We start from the raw sequence: 19,392 nt of genomic DNA, 5'->3' as shown, positions 1-19,392 counted from the left end.
CTTCTTGTGTTTGGCAGTCCAAACCCCAGCAATTGTTAAAATGATTTAAGCAGCCTAGCGCAGGACTGAACCAAGCATCTTCCTTAGTCGTCCCAACAGAATCGTTAGCTCTCAAAGCAGCCGAGCTTCTCTTTGCTGTTTTGAAAATGTAAGTTACTATACCGAAAATGTTCTAATGAGCAGAAACCAAAATTGGTAGCAAACTGTGTTAATTATTTGATACCTATATGACGTCTATATGAAAAACATCTTTGCTCAAAACAAGAATCACAGCTGAAAACCTGTTATATATAGGAAGCAAGGAAACTCATATATTAGCTTCCATGATTTGCAAAGGAATTCTTAAAAGAACAGGAACTTTCTAATCCTCAGATAAATACTCCACTGACAATTTTATCACTTTTCTTGTCAGCAATTTTAAGTCACTTTTTTAATGAAAACAAAAGAAAACTTTCAAGAAGTAACAAAAAGGATTTTCCTGTTTTAACTATTCAAGTTTTAAATATCCAACTCACTAGTTTGGTGCCAGAAAGTCTGCCATAGGACCAGGTAGTCAAATCCTCACATCAGTTAAACACAATCAGAAAAAGTCTACTCTGCATTTTAATGAAAAATATTTATGCATTAAAAAAAAAGACACAAGAGTACACAAACTTTGAGGCTAGCTTTATCTTTTGAAACATAAGAGAAATACATTGAAATAACTGACACAAAGAAAAACTACTCTGTATCCCTCCAAACCCACGTTAGCTGAGAACAGCTAAATTCGAGACTCCAAAATCATGTTATTTGGAATACAAACAAGCGCAAAAAAAATCTACTGATAAAACACAAACCCCTGTAAAGCAGCAGTCACCTTTAATACAATACATCACAGATTCAGCTGCTTCAACCATATACATCACACAGTAACATTTGCAGCTGCGAACTTCAAAAATGTGGTTTATGCAAATAATGCAAACAACTATTTTAGAAACAGTAATTTCAGAGTCACATTCAAAAAAAAATGAGACCTTCCACCGATGTAATTTTGATTTCATCTTACAGTGCAACCAAGCAGGTGATGGCTGGAGGGATGCCGTTTCAGACGGAGTTTGTTTTCTCTGCCAGGGCTCTTGCATATTTCAGCTCTCTCATTAGCTCCCATGTGTGTCACCATCCCAAAGAACAATTTCTCCATCACCCTCTTTTCAACTCATTCCTGTGCTAGAAGCACTTTATATTGTCCACAGCCTTTTTTTTCCCCCCCTCCAAAGGCATTCAGTTTCCTCCTGACTTTGTAAGAGCCACCCCTTCCCCTGTTATGCTCTCGCCTTTCCTCAACATGCCTGGCTTCAGCACGTAAAAATGTTCTACCACATGCAGCGAAATACAGCTAGCTTTTTACTTCAGGGCCTTCATGTTAAAGCTTTAATTTAGTTTTTTTACCCTGAAATGGCAGGAAAAAACTAAATCAGTAGAAAATTTTTCTCTTTTTTCCTTGGAAAGCTAGTCACCTCACATGTGGCAATAGTTGTAACTACTGGGTTTCTGAGCAAAAATACATTATCAACAGGAAGTTGTACCTCGCTGCTTACACTTTTGTTGTGTATTTACTTTCCTATTTATTACATATTGCTTTTTTTTTTTGTTCTACGAGCCAAATTCCAAAACTGTGTTTCAACAGCATTCTGGGTAACTATTCTTAGAGCCTAAATGCAACTAAACAGACTTGAAATGTGTTTTAAACAGCTGACTGCTGCGTGTCACCCAGTGAATTAAATATTTTTATGCTCTGCAAAACATCCTAATTCCACAAATATACTCATCATACACATCTCAATTTTCTATTCTTTCTGGAAAATCTTCCTGCCCATTTCTATTTTTGCTCCATTGCTAGCATCACTCATCTGAAGCAAATTCTGAGGACTTCCAAAATTAATTACCGCCTTCCTGCTTTGCCTCTGGCTAGAAGCTGGTATAAACATTGCCACTGAACTAAGTTGTCTCTCAAATTCGTTATGCCACTAATGATGAATGATTCTTCCTTTGTCTCAGGAAACCCATAAGTCCCATAAGGTCTCTCAAATAATGTATCACTTGTGGCCAGTGTCGTCATCAGCTATTACAAAGTAGGTGGCTACTCGCACACAGCTGCACCACAGGCCTTAACAACTCACACTCTTCTTTTTGATCTACCTGGTCCATTCCCATTTCCTGCTGTACCCTTCCTGCCACACATGCTGTCAGTGTTTTGGGTACACCTTCGGAGCATGCAAAAGCAGATCTGTCAGCTCTCCGCACGCCTGGTCCTGTAACTCGTTCCCTCTCTTTTTCCTGAACTACTTTTGAATGAATTTAAAACTGCACGTGAAGAGTTTTCCTTGGCAGAGCTGGGCAGGGGAGATGGTGCATGGCAGCAGGTCGGAGGAGAGGAGAGAGAAATAAATCTGGAGTTATATCACAAACTGTCCAGTATCTAATCCCTGGCACTTTCTGAACTCTAGATTCTTTCCTCAAAATACTTTTCAGTTAAGAAAGAAGAATCTATATGGATATACTTCTCCTTTCGGAAGCAGACAGAATACAATTTAAGAGATATTGCTTAAGAAATAGAAGTATATACAACAACAAAAAAAATCTGCAACTAGTGTGAATCATCTGAAAGTTTCTCATCTAAAAGTCACTATTCGACAGCCTGAACTGACCAGAACTTAAGCCAAAAGCTCCAGTTTAAAAGTCATTACACTCAGGTCTGACCCAAACTTTAAATGAGCCCCAGATGTTGCTGCTCAAAGTCAGAATAAGACAAGGATTTAAGAATGATTAGAGATGGCCAATTTGCAGAAATAGCAGTAACTTAGCTGCAACTTTTATTCATATAAGAATACTTCCGTATATACAGGGGAAACTTTCAGGAAGAAACGGAAAGGGTATGTCACCCTTTTGCAATAAAGGATAATAAGAGATATAAAAGACAATAACGAATTAAGACAAAATAGATTTGAAAATGTAAAAAGAATGCTTCCCTCCGCCCCCGAGATTATCAAGGGGGAGAAGTTGTACTCATGGACCAGAAAAAAAAACAACAAAAGAAAATCCACTTTGATACAGTATTCAGTTATTTCACTTACCAAAAAAAAAAAAAAACCCACAAAACCAAAAAAAACAGGTGCCTACAAGTAAGCGGAAATACGTTGTGTTTATCACGGTGGGAACAACACTGGCATCCTTTTGTGCATCTTAACTGCTAAAAGTAAATTTATCTCCACACATATAACAGGAGAATCTTTACCAGTTTCACCTTGTTCACAAACGCAATCAAGCACAAAACATTTTCTATATTTTTAACTAGCAGGTATACTTTCTTCTTCCTGTTACACACTCTGATCATAAAAATGCAAAAATAAAGAAATTAAACACACACATCTTGATTTGTTCTAGTTCACAAGGCCAAGTTCAGGTGTTTTATGTTCCTATGGTTCTCTACTCTTGACACATTTTCAGCACCCTTTTAAGACCAAAAAAACCTCACAAAAACAGAGACAGACATACATACACAAGGTATGGTGAGTATATGTCTGCCTCGATTTGGTTTGGACAGCCTAGGGAAAAAAACAAGAGACTGCCCTAAACATCCAGATGATACTCTCTGGGATGCTATTTTGCTAGGGATCTTCCACAGAGCTATAGGATTCCTGTCTGGAGGTGAGGCCATGGGATTTTCACTCAGCTGCATGGCAGGAGTGAAGAAGCCCACTGCAAGGACCAGACTGCACGAACACAGGAGAAATCGTATGCCAATGACCTGTAATGGATTGCATAACCCAACACAAAAACTGTTGCTTCATCATACTAACCGCTGCACCCCCTCTGTTCTGTTAAAATATCTGCTTCAAAGTGTTGACACAGAGTCATGAACCCAGAACAAAGTGAAACACCTTTCCATATGTAAGTATTTTGGTTTTAGATTCTGTTATTGCTTCTGCCATCATAGCCACTTGAGTGATGCAGTGCTCAGACCCAAATGTTATTTAAAAAGTCTCTGAAAAAAAATGTATTTTTGATTCTTTTCTGTTCCCCCAATGATATTAGCATCCAATTTCTCATTAATTTCACAGATAAACAGGAACGTTATACCTGTAAGAACTATAATGCCAAAAGTGCTTATTCCTTAGCTCATAATACGATTCAGACCTCGCTGGGTAGTGCTCTCGCAGTCCAACTGCCTTTCAAGTCACTGTAACTATAACCTAGCTTCTAAGGCCCAGCAGGTCCGGACTCTTTCTGTGCTTTGAGTTGTCCATGGAGCATTCATCTGCATACTGAATTCCACTGCTGGAGAAGAAAAAAAATTATCCCAGATCTATTCACTAAATGCCTCAAAAAACAACAACAAAACAACAACAAAAACCACTTGCACATATGTAAACCAAAACCCACAATACTGGTGTACAAAGCACTCTGGAAAAATTATAAGATCCGTCTATGGGATCCTGAAGAACCCTATTCAAACAGACTGTTAAACGATAGTATTGCCTAAGCTGTATTTCCAGTGGTGCCCGGTGACAGGACGAGAGGCAACGGGCACAAATCGAAACAGAGGAAGGTCTGTCTGAACATAAGGAAAACACTTCTTTACTGTGAGGGTGACTGAGCACCGGGACAGGTTGCCCAGAGAGGTGGTGGAGGCTCCTTCCTTGGAGATAGATATTCCAAAGCCATCTGGACACAGTGCTGGGCAGCCTGCTCTAGGTGACCCTGCTCGAGCAGGGGCGTTGGACCAGATGATCTCCAGAGGTCCCTTCCAACCACCACCATTCTGAGATTCTGTACTAACTGCATGTCACAGTTGCTGCTCTAGGGATACATATACTTTATTTACCTGGAAAAGAACAAATATTTCAACATTAAAAAAGTTATAAGTGGAATGTCATTTTGAACATGAAAAAAGATTGCTGAACATGCAGAGTTTTCATTTGATTTATTACATTATCAATCTTAACCGATACGCAAATAAATACAAAACTGGGTCAAGCAAAAAGCAGCTTTTTAACTTTCTGTGTTACAAGTAAGGAGCAAAGCCAGAGACATCAGGAATTTTTATTTTGATAGAGCAGTCATTTTACATGAATGCTTTATTTGGGATGAAAGAAATGATCACTGCACTTTAATTCACATCCTAGCATACTTGATATAAGCGGATCTCAGGTAGAGATCTATCCAGCAGCAATCTGAATGCCGGCAATATAGTTTCTCAACACCTATCAATCGGAATCGCTGCCTATGCAGGTTCATAACCTCCGTGTTGCTTTATCTTAAGGTGTAAATGGAAAAATCAGTAGACAAATTTCTTTCTGAAGCATGTGTCCTAGGTCATTATGTATTTTCAAGACTATGACGGCATTTTTGAGTTTTGTTCAGAAATAAATGGAGGACCAGAGGAAATCATAGCATACACGTGATGTACACAGATGAGCCATTATTGCCGGTGGCATGTATTGCTGTCTACACTATCACTTTTTTACTTTCTGTAATAGTAACGTGCATTTCAATGTAGTTCTGGCAACCTAGCTCTAATCCTCATATTGAATCATCATTGCCTGAAAAACACATCTAAAAACTGGTAGAATTCTGGAGAAAGGAGAAGATGCTTCTTGCCGCTATGACAAGCTGTATATCTACGGTAATTTTTATTTTCTCCTAAACCTTACAAGAGAGCAAGTGGTTAAAATATCTGGATAGGTTAAAAACTAAGTTACTCAGGTATAGCCAAGTATTGAACTAACATTAAAATATCATCTTAAAATCTCTTTTGCTCCTAGGGAATACAACAGGGACAAATCAAACCCCTGTGCAGCTCCTGGGGGGCAACCTGCATACATTCAACCACAACGTATCACCTACCCTGACAGATCTCAGTGAGTGAATTTAACTGGGGAGAAATGTGGTAGGGGCAAGGGAAGTGCTCCAGCTCCCAGAAAGTTCATGCCCAAATCAATATAACCAAGTACAGAGCTATCTTTTGAATATAAACTGAACATCTGACATTAGTCTAGTGCTAAAAACTCTGCATTACACCTTTGAGCACTGGTGCCGCCCCTTGCCTGGCAGGCAGTTAACACCATGCCTTCCCAGTGGCGATGGGTGGGAACAGATCCCCCTCCAGCCTCCTCCCTGTTCAGGTCTAAAGAGCATCTAGACAAGGCTTCTACTAAGCACAAGCTACTCTGCTAGAAAAATAACTGCAGGTCATTCGCGGTTGCCCACTTCTCCAGGCTCTCTTCTGAGATGGACCAGGATGGAGGCCAGACAAATTATTTTGGAAACAGGGAGCTATTCCCAGAACCTCTTTTTCCTCCAAGATACACCTTCTGCCACCTCTAGTTCACTCTCACCTAGGAAATACAGTGGCATAAAGCAGGCTTGTGCCATCCCCAGAACTGCCCCTAAGGAAAGAGGTTACTGGGCAGATGAACTGACATGGCACACCATGTGGCCATGGATGAGCGACCCATTCCCACTGTAGAAGCAAGTTACACTTCCCCTCCGAAAAATTTCTGAGCATGATGTCAAAATCAGCAATGCAACACTGCCACCAAGAATGGTTTTACAACACTTGGGCATTAACTAGCTATTCACAGTATGCAACAGTCTGAGTAGAAATGACCCATAAATTATTCAACAATTCCAATTACTTCAAAAATGTTGTTAGATCAGAAAACACAAACACAAATCTCTCTAGTTACAAAAGTTGTATCCTGCCAAAACTTCAAATACTTTTACTGCACACCTACCCTTTGATTTAATAAAGCATACACCTGAGGTGGTTAATATGTGTCTCAAGGTATATTAAAATGAGAGATCAAAAATTAACATTTACCCAGTTAATCTCTGCCAGTACTTTCCTCAAGGTATACTAACTAGGCCTATTTATTTTTTGGCTCCAGCATTAAGACAGCTTTGTATTCCTAAGTCAAACCTATGGCCACAATGCTAACAACACAAGGTACAGTTAAACTGAATTTAAAGTGACCAAAATTGCACATCTTTTCCTATAAATTTTGCTGATAATGAAACAGGTTAATTTAAAATTTCTTCCAACAGGCCTACTGCAAACTGTTGTGTGATCCAATTACATTTCATAAACCAGCAGCTCCTGTTTAAATCAGAGCCATTAAGCTGGCCAGGCAGCTTGGCTGATAGAAGACAGTTGCAATAAGCACTAGGTCCCGGTCCAAACATGACCTCGAAACTTTTATCGCTGTGCTGATGAGGACTGAAAATACCAAAAGAAAAGCTAGTTTGGACAAGAGGTTGGAAAAACCCAGCAAACACATTTAGATTATGATTGGAGGTAACTGTTCAAGATTTTAGTATGTATATAAATCAGAAAATAGTAGCCCATTTAGTCTGTGTGAGAAAGCTGAAGATCCTTCAGGTGCGTCTTCAAGTTGGAAAACGTGAGAGACTATTTTTAGCTACATGGAATAACCGAGCAAGAGGATACCGAGAACGAGGCCTGCAGTGGGAACAAGACCATCCCAGAAATGGTTTGCATCCGATCAACATGCAATTTTTAGAATGGTAAGACCAGCACTGAAAGTTCTGTAAGCTTTGATTACATACTTTTCCTTCAAACTTTGCTAGATCCCTGTCTCCTTTCTTGGGGAGACAGGCCCGAGTGTCAAACAGAATACAGGAGGGTGGGGGGAAGAGGGGGGAAAAGCAAAGAAAAATTATTAAAGGCTTAAGAGTTTTCAATCCCTCCTGCCTCTTCACTCAATCTGTCCCAACTGTTTGTGGGGCCAAACAGTAAACAAGATCAGTGAACTGAGTGAAGTTAAAAATAAACCCAAAATAAGGAAGTTATTTTAAACTCAGATCTCTTCATTCATCTGAGTTACTAAGTGCTTCCACAAACAGTTGTGTTGTACCTGTGAGGAGGCAAGAGGCAGAGGCCGAGACCTCCCCTAGAACATACCTTTTCTCTGGAGCAGCATTATGCAGAACCACACCCATACTCTTGTCCTGGCTCCCAGGAGCATTTAAGAAGTCATCTGAAAGAATAACTAAGGTAGTGTGCCCTGACCAAAATTTAAGACCCTCCCTGCAGTCTGGGGTTAGAATCGTCCTTCTTTTTGCACACCGTTAGCTGGACCGCTGCACAGCCACCTGACACCGTACTGGTCAGAGACACGCCGGGGACACAGGAGATGCCCAACATCTCTGATTACAGAGGCCTCAAATGCAGATCTGCTATGTGTGAATGTGCTTATGCTATTACATTCAAGCAGAAGCTGGGTAACAATAATCATGTTCTTGAATAAAATAGGCCTGAATGTTGTGCTCAGTTTGAATTCAGTGCTATCTGTACAACTTTACTAGCAAAAGCATGTTTTCACACATGCGCACATAAATCATGAGGAGTGGTCCTGCGACTCCTGTTCAGACTTTGACTACACTGCACCAATACTGTTTTTTTGGATTTGACTTTAGTTTTGCTCTTCAAAGCTGCCACTAAGTACCTAAATGTTGATTATTCTTTATTATTAAATTGCAATGCATGTTCTGGTGCATGCACAATCTGCAAGATTTTGCAAGATGACTAACAGATAAACTTACTGACTAGAACCACTGCAGGCTCTGTCTCTCATTGCGTTAATGTTAGCACCTCTCAGTTCATTAGGCTGCTGAAAGGTCTTAAAGAATTAGTTAGAATGTTTTCTTAATCCAGCAAGAGAGCTGGATCCACTGACCAATAAAGCTGAAGTGATTTTATCCCAGGTTTACAAGTCTGAAGACAGATGCTGTGGTTCCACATGCATTTCTGCAGTGCCAATGCCAGCTCACACAGCCCTCCAGCTCATTCACACCTCTAGACCCTTCCCCTCGCTTGAGCCGACACAGCTGTTCCTTCGGCCGCACAGTGAGCAGACTGCAGAGCCCACCAGGCTCACGGCAGAGCTACACAAAGTGCTCTTCTGGCAAAGCAGAGCACACAGAATAACCAGGTCTGCTTATGAACACGCAACTACCAAACATGCAACTAGATCCACTTTTCCTGCAACTTTCTAAATATTTTTCCCTTAACCTGAAGGTTCAGTACCAACCTATGCTATTATCAAGATGAAGAGGTGACTTCCCAAGCAGGGACCCATCGGTAATAAAGGAATTGCACAACTCCACTCCAGAGGGAGACGGGAGACCCCAATAATCCTTTCAAATAACACAGATCCAGTGCCGCCCAAACCAACCCTTTACGACTTTGGAAGGCTAAATTACACGAACAGCGTGCAAACCAAAGCATCAAGCCTAATGAACAGAACAGGTTAAAAGACAAGACAAACTTGCAGGGAACAATAAAACATCTCCAAATCAATATATAACTGAAGCAATACATCTGAACAGACAATAAATTTTTATCAAATCCCTTGGTTAAGATTTCAGAATGCATTGCCTTTTTAAAGAAAATCAGTAAGTTTCAGTTTCTGGCTAAGATTTCTATTTTAACTGCTTCTCCTTTTTAATTGCTACACTGTGAGGAGGCTTTAAGGGGAAAAAAAACACATTTATGGCTACTACCTTTTTGGCATGAGGGCACTATTGCAAAGCGTTATACTAGTTTTTAAGGTGATTGTTTTTTGGCCCAGCGTTGAACTCCAAGCAGAATCTGAAACAGACTCAGAGTGAAACCGAGGAGAGAAGGAAACAAAAAAAAAAAGAAAAGAAAAGAAAAAAACCACCACACACACACCCCCCAGGAAGAGTGAGAAGAGGGAAAAGAAAGAATAAGAAAATTGTGAAACAAAACTACTGTAATTGCTACTAGCCAAGAGGGTTTTGCATGTGGTAGTGTGTTTTTGACCCATTGCATATAATTTACAGGCAGATTTTAGCTACTTTTGTGTTCAAACTTATATCTACTATCCTCCAGAAATTAGGTACATCCCTCAAAAATCTTTAAGCAAGTAACACTTACTCAAGTGAAAAATTCTTTGGAAGAGGTCAGTTCTCTGCTACCCCGAAGGTGGAAATCTAGCCACCCTTACCTTAATTTAATGAACAGTAAAATGGGATTCAAACAGTCTGTGCCAAAGCAGATGCAGAATTAAGTGTCTCCTTTAAAAAAAAGTGCATCTGACATTGTCTTAGAATTCGAAGCTTGTAGATCTAGTAAAACGGCATCTGAGTATCTAGACATCTCTAATATCTCTAACACAAGTAAACCAACCATTTATCTAAACAGAACAGGTAAGACATGCTGCAAAGGCAAACTTTTGACTAAAAACTGTTACTGCTGATTATGGTTACCAGAACTATCCTGGTACTACGTAACTGAGATAAATTTCATGGCTACTGAACAGCAACAGCTGAGCGCTGGCTGCACCAGGAAGAGCACCTGGGATTACAAGCAGGAAGGAAGCATGCAAGTTCTTCCCTACCTTCAAATGTAATTACCTCTGTTCTTGAACAAAAACAAAGATGATACAAAAACTACCTTCGCTCAGTACCAAGACTGTCAGCTGTCTTGACTGCCTGGAACAAAGTGCATTTCTAGGTAGGAAAAAAAAAAAACCAAAAAACAAAAGCCAACAGCGTTCGCTCCCCACACACTCACAAACCTCTCCATTCTGTTACAATGATCAGACACTACCAATATAACAAAATGCAACAAGTTGCTGTTGAAATACTGTATAGTGCTATATCAGTGCAATTCAACACAGATACTTCTCCAGTCATAAGGGGCAAAAGCAGCCTAATAGGACACAGATCAGCAGTGGTTTTATGCCGATGCATAAAATAGTGATGCATACAGTGAGGCATGAAAATGCAGACACCAGACCCAGCATGGCCAGCCTTTCAGATCCTATGACCTGCAAACCAGAATCTACAAGCTACAGCCCCCACTTCCCAGCCCCATTTCAAGAGCAGTGGGAGAACTGCAGAATATTTCAAAGTTTAAGTTTAAAACGTCCCCGAAAGTCTTCATCCTCTCCTGAGGGATGAAAGGTAGACTGTAAGCGCAAGTGAGCAACAAGACTGTGTAGGAATGCCTACCTCAGCACCCTTGCAGGATTGCTTCCTTTTCGGTTGGGAGCTCAGGCTTGCCCAGAGCCTTCAAACAGCCCAGAATCACTGCAGACCACCAGCACGGCGATGGCCCAGGGAACTCGAAAATGGAGTCCGCAACTAATCCAGTATTTTCATAGCTCAGAAGCAAGATTTAGAATAAAAAAAATCCTATAAAGTCACAGAATAATTTACATTGGGAAGCGGGCTTCTTTTCTTAAAAAAGCAGAAATATAATTTCACTTCTCTTAAATAATGTTTATATGTACCAGCTCAATTACTAATATATTTACTATCAATGTAAATTCTGTATATCTTTCATTCAAGAATTAGCCATTTTATCAAATAAATTTACATCACTGATCCCTGATCTAAAGATGTTTTTAAAAGGAATAATATTGAACCACTATGATGATTTTGGAATTAAAACCTTTGGCAAATTTTAATAGGATTTTGCATCCTCATGCTTTTATCAAAATCTCCATCAATGATGTTGGTAATAATAATTTGTGCACACAGCTGGAGATTTCTTATTTTGTAAGAATATTCCTTTTCTGTTGCACCTTGTGAAAACACCACAAGACCAAGCTTAAAGCTATGGTAGACACTTTTACCAATGAAACTCCTACACATCTTTTCGTATCTACACCAGGAAAAGGGAAATTATGAAAAATGGTTTTAAGAATGCTTGCAGATTTATACATTTAAAGTGAGTTCTATATTAATGCACTTGAGATAAAAAATGTAAAGCTCTGAGTTACGTTCTCCTGCACTTTTATGATGTTCCATATCAAACTGGTGTGATTATATAAAAAAAAAAAAATCATCACCTCTCCTAGAATGCAAATACCTTCTGCAATAGTTTTAGGAACTCATTTGGAACTTTTCTCTCATAAAACATTTCAGCTCATTATCAACATCGTATTCCCCTGGCTTGCAACATCCTTCAGAGCACGAGCCAAGATGTTGGTTTTGATGTGGAAAGCCTGAAGTTGTTCACGAGTGTGACATCTGGAATACTGTCCATCTACCTGTGCATAGGCAAAAATAAGCTGAGGTGCTGGTGTTTTCTCTTCCCCAGTTTAAATAGGAGGTTCCTGGTACCACATCTCCTCTGATGGAGGAGCGTGCACTCCAGAGCTCACTTCACAGCTGCAGCCAGAGAGAACTCCAGGTCTGCAGATGTTGAATGCCCCGTTTTCCTAAAATGTTTGAAGAGAGTCGCTACAAAGCATGATAGTTTTGTTTAAATCTTCATGATTAAATGAGTCAGGAGTAACTTATTTCAGCAATGTTTAAAACAGCTGCCAAATATCAATTAAAAACAAACTGAGATATGCTATACTGATTATATCATAGAATTTGATATTTTACCAAAATTTACAATTTACTTTTAGTCCATATATTTTTGAAGGCATTTGGCTTAAAAAAAATGCACATGCTCTTATGCCAAACAATCATGTTGTGTTGTTCTAGCTGCATATTATGTCCAATACAGAACAGTCTTTAAATGTGTTTTTGCATACTGAAGAGTAACCCAAAGATCCCTAGGTGTTACGGCAAAAGATATGCTAAAACCATCTTTGCCAAACTGCAAATATTCAATACAGTTTAACCATTTTCAAAATCCATCTATCAATTTCCAGAGTTGGTTACAAGCTGAATTACTTCTAGTTGACAAAATCTCAGCCTCTTAACAAAGCAACGGAAACTCAAATTAAAATAAAATAGTACTTCCAGGCTGAGCATTCTTCCTTTTGCTGGCAGGTCATTCAAAATCCATTCTGTTCTCTCAGTGCTTCTAAAGTTACAGAGCTTGTTCTACTATAACCAGCAAGCCTAGGTCAAAAATGGCCTTAGCGGAAATATTAAAACGTAAGAGTTAAGTCTAAACCTGCAACAATATGCACAGATACATTATGCTACAGCAGTTGCCAGTGATTATGTGCACTTTTATTCGGTGAATATATAGCTTTTTGCTAGTGTATCAAATTACAATACTGAAACCATCTGAGGAAAATACATTAAACAACAAAAGTAACCAATAAAAATGTTTTTGGAAAACAACCCTGTGTATTTAATAACTCAACAAATAACACACCAGTCGCCAGCCCCTATTCTACTTGCCAAGCCACCTTATAATAAATGTTAATCATGTTGCTGATAATGTCAAACCAGCACATACCAGATTTTATATATATTAATATAAATAATATATTTGAGAAGTTAGACACTTGCTGTGGATTACTTATATCTTCTATTGCAAGCCATCCAATACTTTACTCCCTCACAATCAACTCATAAGACACTAGATACAAAGTTACATCAAAACAAGTAATCCAGGGCACCTCCCAGCACAACCCAGAGCAAAAAATGCCTTATTTTAAAATCATTTAAGAAAAATTGGATGCTTCACAAGCTCTAAACCAGTTCATTTTCACCCTTACCCCAAATATCGAATGATGTCACACAAGGTGTACTGGTTAAACTGGTTTAACTGCTACAGGCTGCATGCACTGTGTAGATTTACCTGTGATAAATTATTCTGCAGATATGAAACTGATTCATTTCAAACAGTCTCAAACAACTATCTGCAATTGTGTTTTTAAAGTTTGGGGTTATATTACTTTTACATACATGATTTGCTATATTATTTAGCACAGTAACCCAGTAACAAGAGGCAGCTAATTTTACTTCTGTTCTGAATTCAGTCAATACCATGCAACATCTGGAAGGGACTAAAGTAGTCTGATATAAAAATATATATATCATTCATCTTGATTAGTATGCTAACTACTTCCTTCTGAATTTTACATACATTTTCCAATATTTCACTTAGTTCACTTCTTCACAGAAGTTTACTAAACCTGACCATCTACGAACTCACGAAGAGCACACAGAAGCAAACCTAGCTATGGTACCGCTGCTCTCTCAGCTGGTGTGGAACAGCTATCCGATCGTGATGCAACACGCACCTTTTCCCAAGGCCAAGAGTGCAGCTTCCAGAGTTACTAAGTATTACTGAAAGCGGGAACAAGAGACCAAGAGACCAGGCCTGGTTCTTCACTCTTAGGCATAGACATTAAACCTCAACATCAACTTAATTTTGGTTGTTGTCTGCTGCATCGGCCTTTTTATCCCCCCTCATGTGAGCACCACCCATTTCTTGGAAAAATGTCAAGGCTGGAGAGAGGAAAGGGGCAAGGAGATGATATAAACAAGCGAATACCCACGTTCGCATGATGACTTTAGTCTGGATATTCTCCTTTCAAACATACAGCCGCACTTCATCACCACTTGGCTGGAAGCAACATAGAACACAGTAAAGGAGCTCAGGAGGAAAAAAAGAAAGGAGGATACGGGCCTTCAGAAGGAGAAAGGCAGAGAAGCAGGATGAAGAGGAAGCAGTCCTGTGTTAACTCCAATGGTTAAAAAAAGCCCGGAGTTAAGTGTCACCACAACTGTTTTGTATAGCCCTTCCAAGCATAAAGTGCTAGCCAGGACAGGATTTCCTTCAGAAACGGGGACCATCATCCACAAACAAAAACAGTTCCATTAATTATATTATCCAAAGCAAAAAAAATGGAACGAACAGTATGTTATGCATGCGAATTGTATTAAATTGCCAGGAACTGAGAATATTAATGATGATAAAAAATTAGAGGGAAGTAACCATTCAGAAGACAACCAAAAAAAAAGTTAATGTACCTAAGACCGATATTACACAGTGGGACAAAAGTCTAGTAAATGCTGGCGGTAGCGATAAAAATATCAGTGAAAAGCAAGCTAGGTATAAACTTTCAATTGTGCGGAAACTGCAAAAAAGGGCAATTCCAGACTTTTCACATACACACATGCACAGAGTGACATGTCAAAAATATTTTTTCTTGTTCTTTCCAAATATCTTGTGTCAACTCACTTGGAATTCAAATCTCAACTCTAAATTGCCCTAACTAGCAAAAAGCTCAAAAAAACCCAGCAGTGATCTGAGAGGATGCAGAGCTGTTACAAAGAAAATTTAAGTGTACAAGCTGAATTACCAATCATCTAGTTTTCACAGACTATGATACTTTCTTGGTAAGCATGTGCTTGCTACATCCAAAAAAAAAGGCTTTTCCATAATGTGAAACACAAGTACATAACTAAGGGCAAAGGGCTGAAACTAGAGAGGAAGATTCAAGCTATAAACAAGGAAAACGTACAGTTATTAAGCTGCAAAAGAGACTTTCCACGGAGGGAATGAAAGCATTTCATGAAATACATAACTGTAGATTTGTATTAAGCCAGGTTCTTTGAAGCCGAGTTAGATATATTTGTGCAAAGAAGTTACAGAGGAAGTATATATACCATATCTGGACTGAGATTCAATTACACTTTATAGAACAACTCACTAGTAACTAAAGAGATAGCTGTAAACCTTTGCACAATAAAGCAACTTTTGGTATAGAAAAACTATTATTTTTCCCCCCAATAAATTTAGTTAGTCTATGGGCAAATGAACTCTTCAGAATTTCGACGGGGTAATTCACTAGCTGCTGCCACAAGCTGTTAGTTCTTCTAAAACTGAGGCAGGCTCCTGTCCATCCGGCCAGTCTGTTTGGATGCGAAGGCAGCCATGTCGGCTACAAACGTGTGCTTTTATGCAGCGATGAACAGGGGTACGTACAAAATCCATTACTTGTGACACTGTTCCAAGATAACTGTCAGTATCCACGCCAGCTCAAGCAGCCCTTCCTGTTCCTTCCCACCCCTGTGCCAAACTTTCACCACATTCGTACAACGCTAAATGAGGCTGCAGCGTGAACCAAATTAAAAATTTTAAAAAACAAAACCACATTAAAAAATTGTTCTCTTTTTAATTTTGATCGCTATAGAGTCACAAAGAGGTGCACTAGCCAAACTGCTGGGGTGGTGCAGGGGATGAGAACGAGCAGCAGCAAATGATGCATTTGTCCAACTTTATCCTCAGCTACGGAAGCAATTGTCTTCAACTGAAGGGAAGCAACATTTTTTTTTTAAAAAAAAACCCAGACCTTGTAAATTTAAGTTTCTCTCTCCATGCATCACTGCTGCCACATCCTAGTATGAATAAAGCTTATTACAAACACAATATCCACAGGTAACAGAAGACTAAATGTACAAAAAGGCAATTCATAATACAGCATCATTCTAGCTGAAGTATTGCAAGTAGGCTAGCCTGTATCACGCGTGGTCCCATACAGTAGATACCTGCCCCGATCAAGGCTATCACTGCTTCTTCCATTCGTGCTGCATAGATTAAGTACTACTCCTTTTTAAAGTGAATGTCTTCCTCTCTCCTGAAGTCTGATATCCCTGCCTGGCTCTGCTTTATTTTAAACCAGCTGTCCAAAAGATGGTCAAGGAAGAATAAACTGGTCAATAGGGAAAGGGACAAGAGAACAGCCACTCGAAATATCACATCCAATTTAATTCAGAAGAGTTTAATTCCACACTTTTATTACTACTTCTAAGACAGTTACTCCACTCATTTAAAACTGTTCCTCTAGTACAGCTGCATAGAGAATCGAGTGAACCTTCATGTAATTCAAAATCAAGATGTGCAATTTTCCACTGTACATTCTTCACATACCTTCTAAATCTAATGTGATCACTCAGTGAAGAATGGCATCTGACACTGTTTTATGCATGTTAAAATTAAGCTAACTACATGTTATTAAATATTTTGCTCACTGCTTTAAGCTAAAGCACAGACACCCATTCATTAACAAGACGGACATTGTTTTGTACAATAAACAAATACATACCTATGACAAACTTTTAATAAAAAAGGAGCAAGAATCTAACCTCACCAATGTGGTAAACTTAACACAAATTCCTCAAGAAAAATCAAGTGCTCCAGAAAACTCTGAAACCTAAGTTTTTCTTGCATAAATAAATAGTTAAATAAGCTCTCGCAAATTATTAAGTTAATAATATCACTCTGAATCAGCTGTGTATTGCCTAACAGAACTCAAATAGATTTCTGAGATAATGCTATTAAGATTTCTCCATGTTGATATACACACAAACTGTTCCGGGTGGAGGTGGCCACTAGCATAAGCTTTCCTCAATCATCAAAGGGACTTCCACTTGTATTTCAGACTTGTTTTCCCACTGACAGAGGAGATGCGATCCAAAGAAGTACTGAATACCTTAAACTGATCAGAAACATTCAGCATTTCACAGCGTGCCCAGCACGGTAGAGCATCAAGCCCACAAAAATCAAAGAAATGTCACATATAGTCACTATGCTGAAGGACTTGAATATTGGAAAACGGCAGACTGCTAAAGGCTATCAAACAATCTGCTGGAAAGTATATCACGCAGGCTGGTAACGTGTATGCATACATACAAATACGAGGTATTTTTTTAAACCAGTTCCTTGTATATATTTGCCACACGCTACAGAAATGCTAATTTGGAGATTTTTCTAAAACAAGAAACACACACATAGCCACTCCAACTTTTAGGAAATAAAGCTTTATGTTTAAAAAAGCAAGGCTTTATGTAATGACCTTTTAATTCTGAAATCTAGTTTTACAGTCACTACAACAAACTTCCACTAAAATATCTTCGCTATTCATAATTTCAATGCATATTTTAAAGTAAAAACCACCCAGTTGCTGAATCAATTGCCATGCTTCCCAAGGAAAACACCTGGTGTTGCAGAAGATTTTGGTTATTGTTCACCCGAATATTCGCATCCGTAACCAGACCTTCCAAACAACATCTAAGTAGTTCGGCGTTTTTGACCTCCAAGTCAAACACCAGTGGTGCAAACAGCACAGCGCGACTCCCCTTTGCTGCTGATACGAAATCCCACCGCGTGTTTGCCCGACATTGCTCCTGAATCGCCGGGTACATGGGCAAGGTGCAGCTCACGGCGGGGAGGGGGATAAAGGCACAGCGTGAAACGCTGGCGGGGCCGCTGGAGACACCCCGCTGGACAGAAGTCGGAAACCAGCCTGAAAATGTGGTGCCTCCTCGATGAAAACAGCGCAACTGCATGACGGTGCAGGATCAGGGCCCGCCGGCCCCGCAGCCACACATGGCCCGCGCTAGGCCCGGCCGGAGCCGCGGCGGTAAATAACCCTCCGAGGAGGGTTAATTAAAAATGGCGAGCAGCGTGCCGCGGCCCACAATGAGCGGCCGGGCCGGGCCGGGCCGAGGCGCCGCGGGGCGGGGAGGGCAGCCGCGGCCCCGCCGCCCATCGCCGCCGCAGCCCCTGCCCCTCGCAGCCCGGGCGCCCCGCGGCTGCGGCGGTGGGCGGCGGGCAGGCCGAGCTGCCGCGGAGCGCCCGGCGCGGCCCCCTGCCCGGCCCCGCGGCCCCAAGCGGCGCGCAGCCCCTCGCCCCGCCGGCCCGGGCCGGCCCCGCGGCGGCCTCCCGGGAGCCGCCGCTCGCGCCCCCCGACAGCGCGCACCTTGCCCCGGGGAGGCCGGGCCCCTTTGTGCCGCCCGTCCCGTCCCGTCCCGTCCCGTCCCGTCCGGTCCGGTCCCGCCGGGGGAAGCGCGGAGCGGGGCCCGTGCGGGCGGGCGCGCCCCGCGGCGGCCGTACCTTCCATCTCCATGTCCTCGGGCTCGCTCAGCTGCTGCTCCCCGGGCTTCTGGTGCTGCTGCTGCTGCTGGTGGTGGTTCATGTCGGGCTGGGGCTGGGGCGCGGGCTCGGCGGCGGCGGCGGCCTGGGCCTGTGCGGCGGGGGGCTGCGGGCCTGCGGCGGGAGGGGAAGGGGCGGAGGAGCGGCGCGGCCTGGGCAGCGGCCGGCACTGGGCAGCGGCCGCGGGGGGCTGCGGCGGGGCCGCGGCGGGCAGCGAGCGGGCGGCCGGAGGCGGCAGCGAGACGCGCACGTATTTGCTCGCTATTCGCCCAATCTCGGCGGCGGCGCCCGGTCGGGGGAAAGGGGAGGGGAGGCGGGACCGGCCGGGGGCGGCGGCTGCCCCGCGGGCCGGCGGGGAGGGCGCCGGGCGCAGCGCAGGGGCGGACGGAGATCAGGAGCCGGGGCCCGGCGGCGGCGGCGCCCGCCGCTTCCCCCTCCCCCGGCGAGGCGTCCCCGGCGCTGCGAAGTCGGGGAGGCGCCGCGGGGCCCCTCCTCTGCCCTCCCGCCCCGCCGGCGCCCCGGGGAAGCCGCTGGCCCGAGGCTGCCTCGCTGCTGCCGGCCGCGGGCCGCCCCCGTCGCCCGTGCCCCGGCGCGCTGCTGCCGCTCCGCCGCCGCCAGCGCTCTGCGCCTCAAAATGGCGGCCGCGGCGAGCGCCGTGAAATGTCACATCCGCATGAGGGGCAGCCCAGCGCGCCGCGGAGGGGGAGGCAGCGCCGCGGCCGCGC

General features: G+C 42.2%; 1 protein-coding gene across 1 annotated transcript in view; it reads right to left on the bottom strand.

The window, feature by feature from the left end:
- USP7 (ubiquitin specific peptidase 7) overlaps positions 1 to 19,392 on the bottom strand; it is a 76,933-nt gene that overhangs the window by 57,230 nt on the left and 311 nt on the right. Inside the window, exon 2 of the mRNA XM_064520411.1 lies at positions 18,629 to 18,781. Coding sequence (XP_064376481.1) covers positions 18,629 to 18,710 — 82 coding nt within the window. The 5' untranslated portion in view covers positions 18,711 to 18,781. The remainder of the gene's footprint in view (positions 1 to 18,628; positions 18,782 to 19,392) is intronic.

This window comes from Dromaius novaehollandiae, chromosome 14 (genome assembly GCF_036370855.1).
Source record: "Dromaius novaehollandiae isolate bDroNov1 chromosome 14, bDroNov1.hap1, whole genome shotgun sequence".
Taxonomy (NCBI): Eukaryota; Metazoa; Chordata; class Aves; order Casuariiformes; family Dromaiidae; genus Dromaius; species Dromaius novaehollandiae.
The sequence above is the reverse complement of the archived record's forward strand: the minus strand, read 5'-3'. Positions and strand labels throughout refer to the sequence as shown.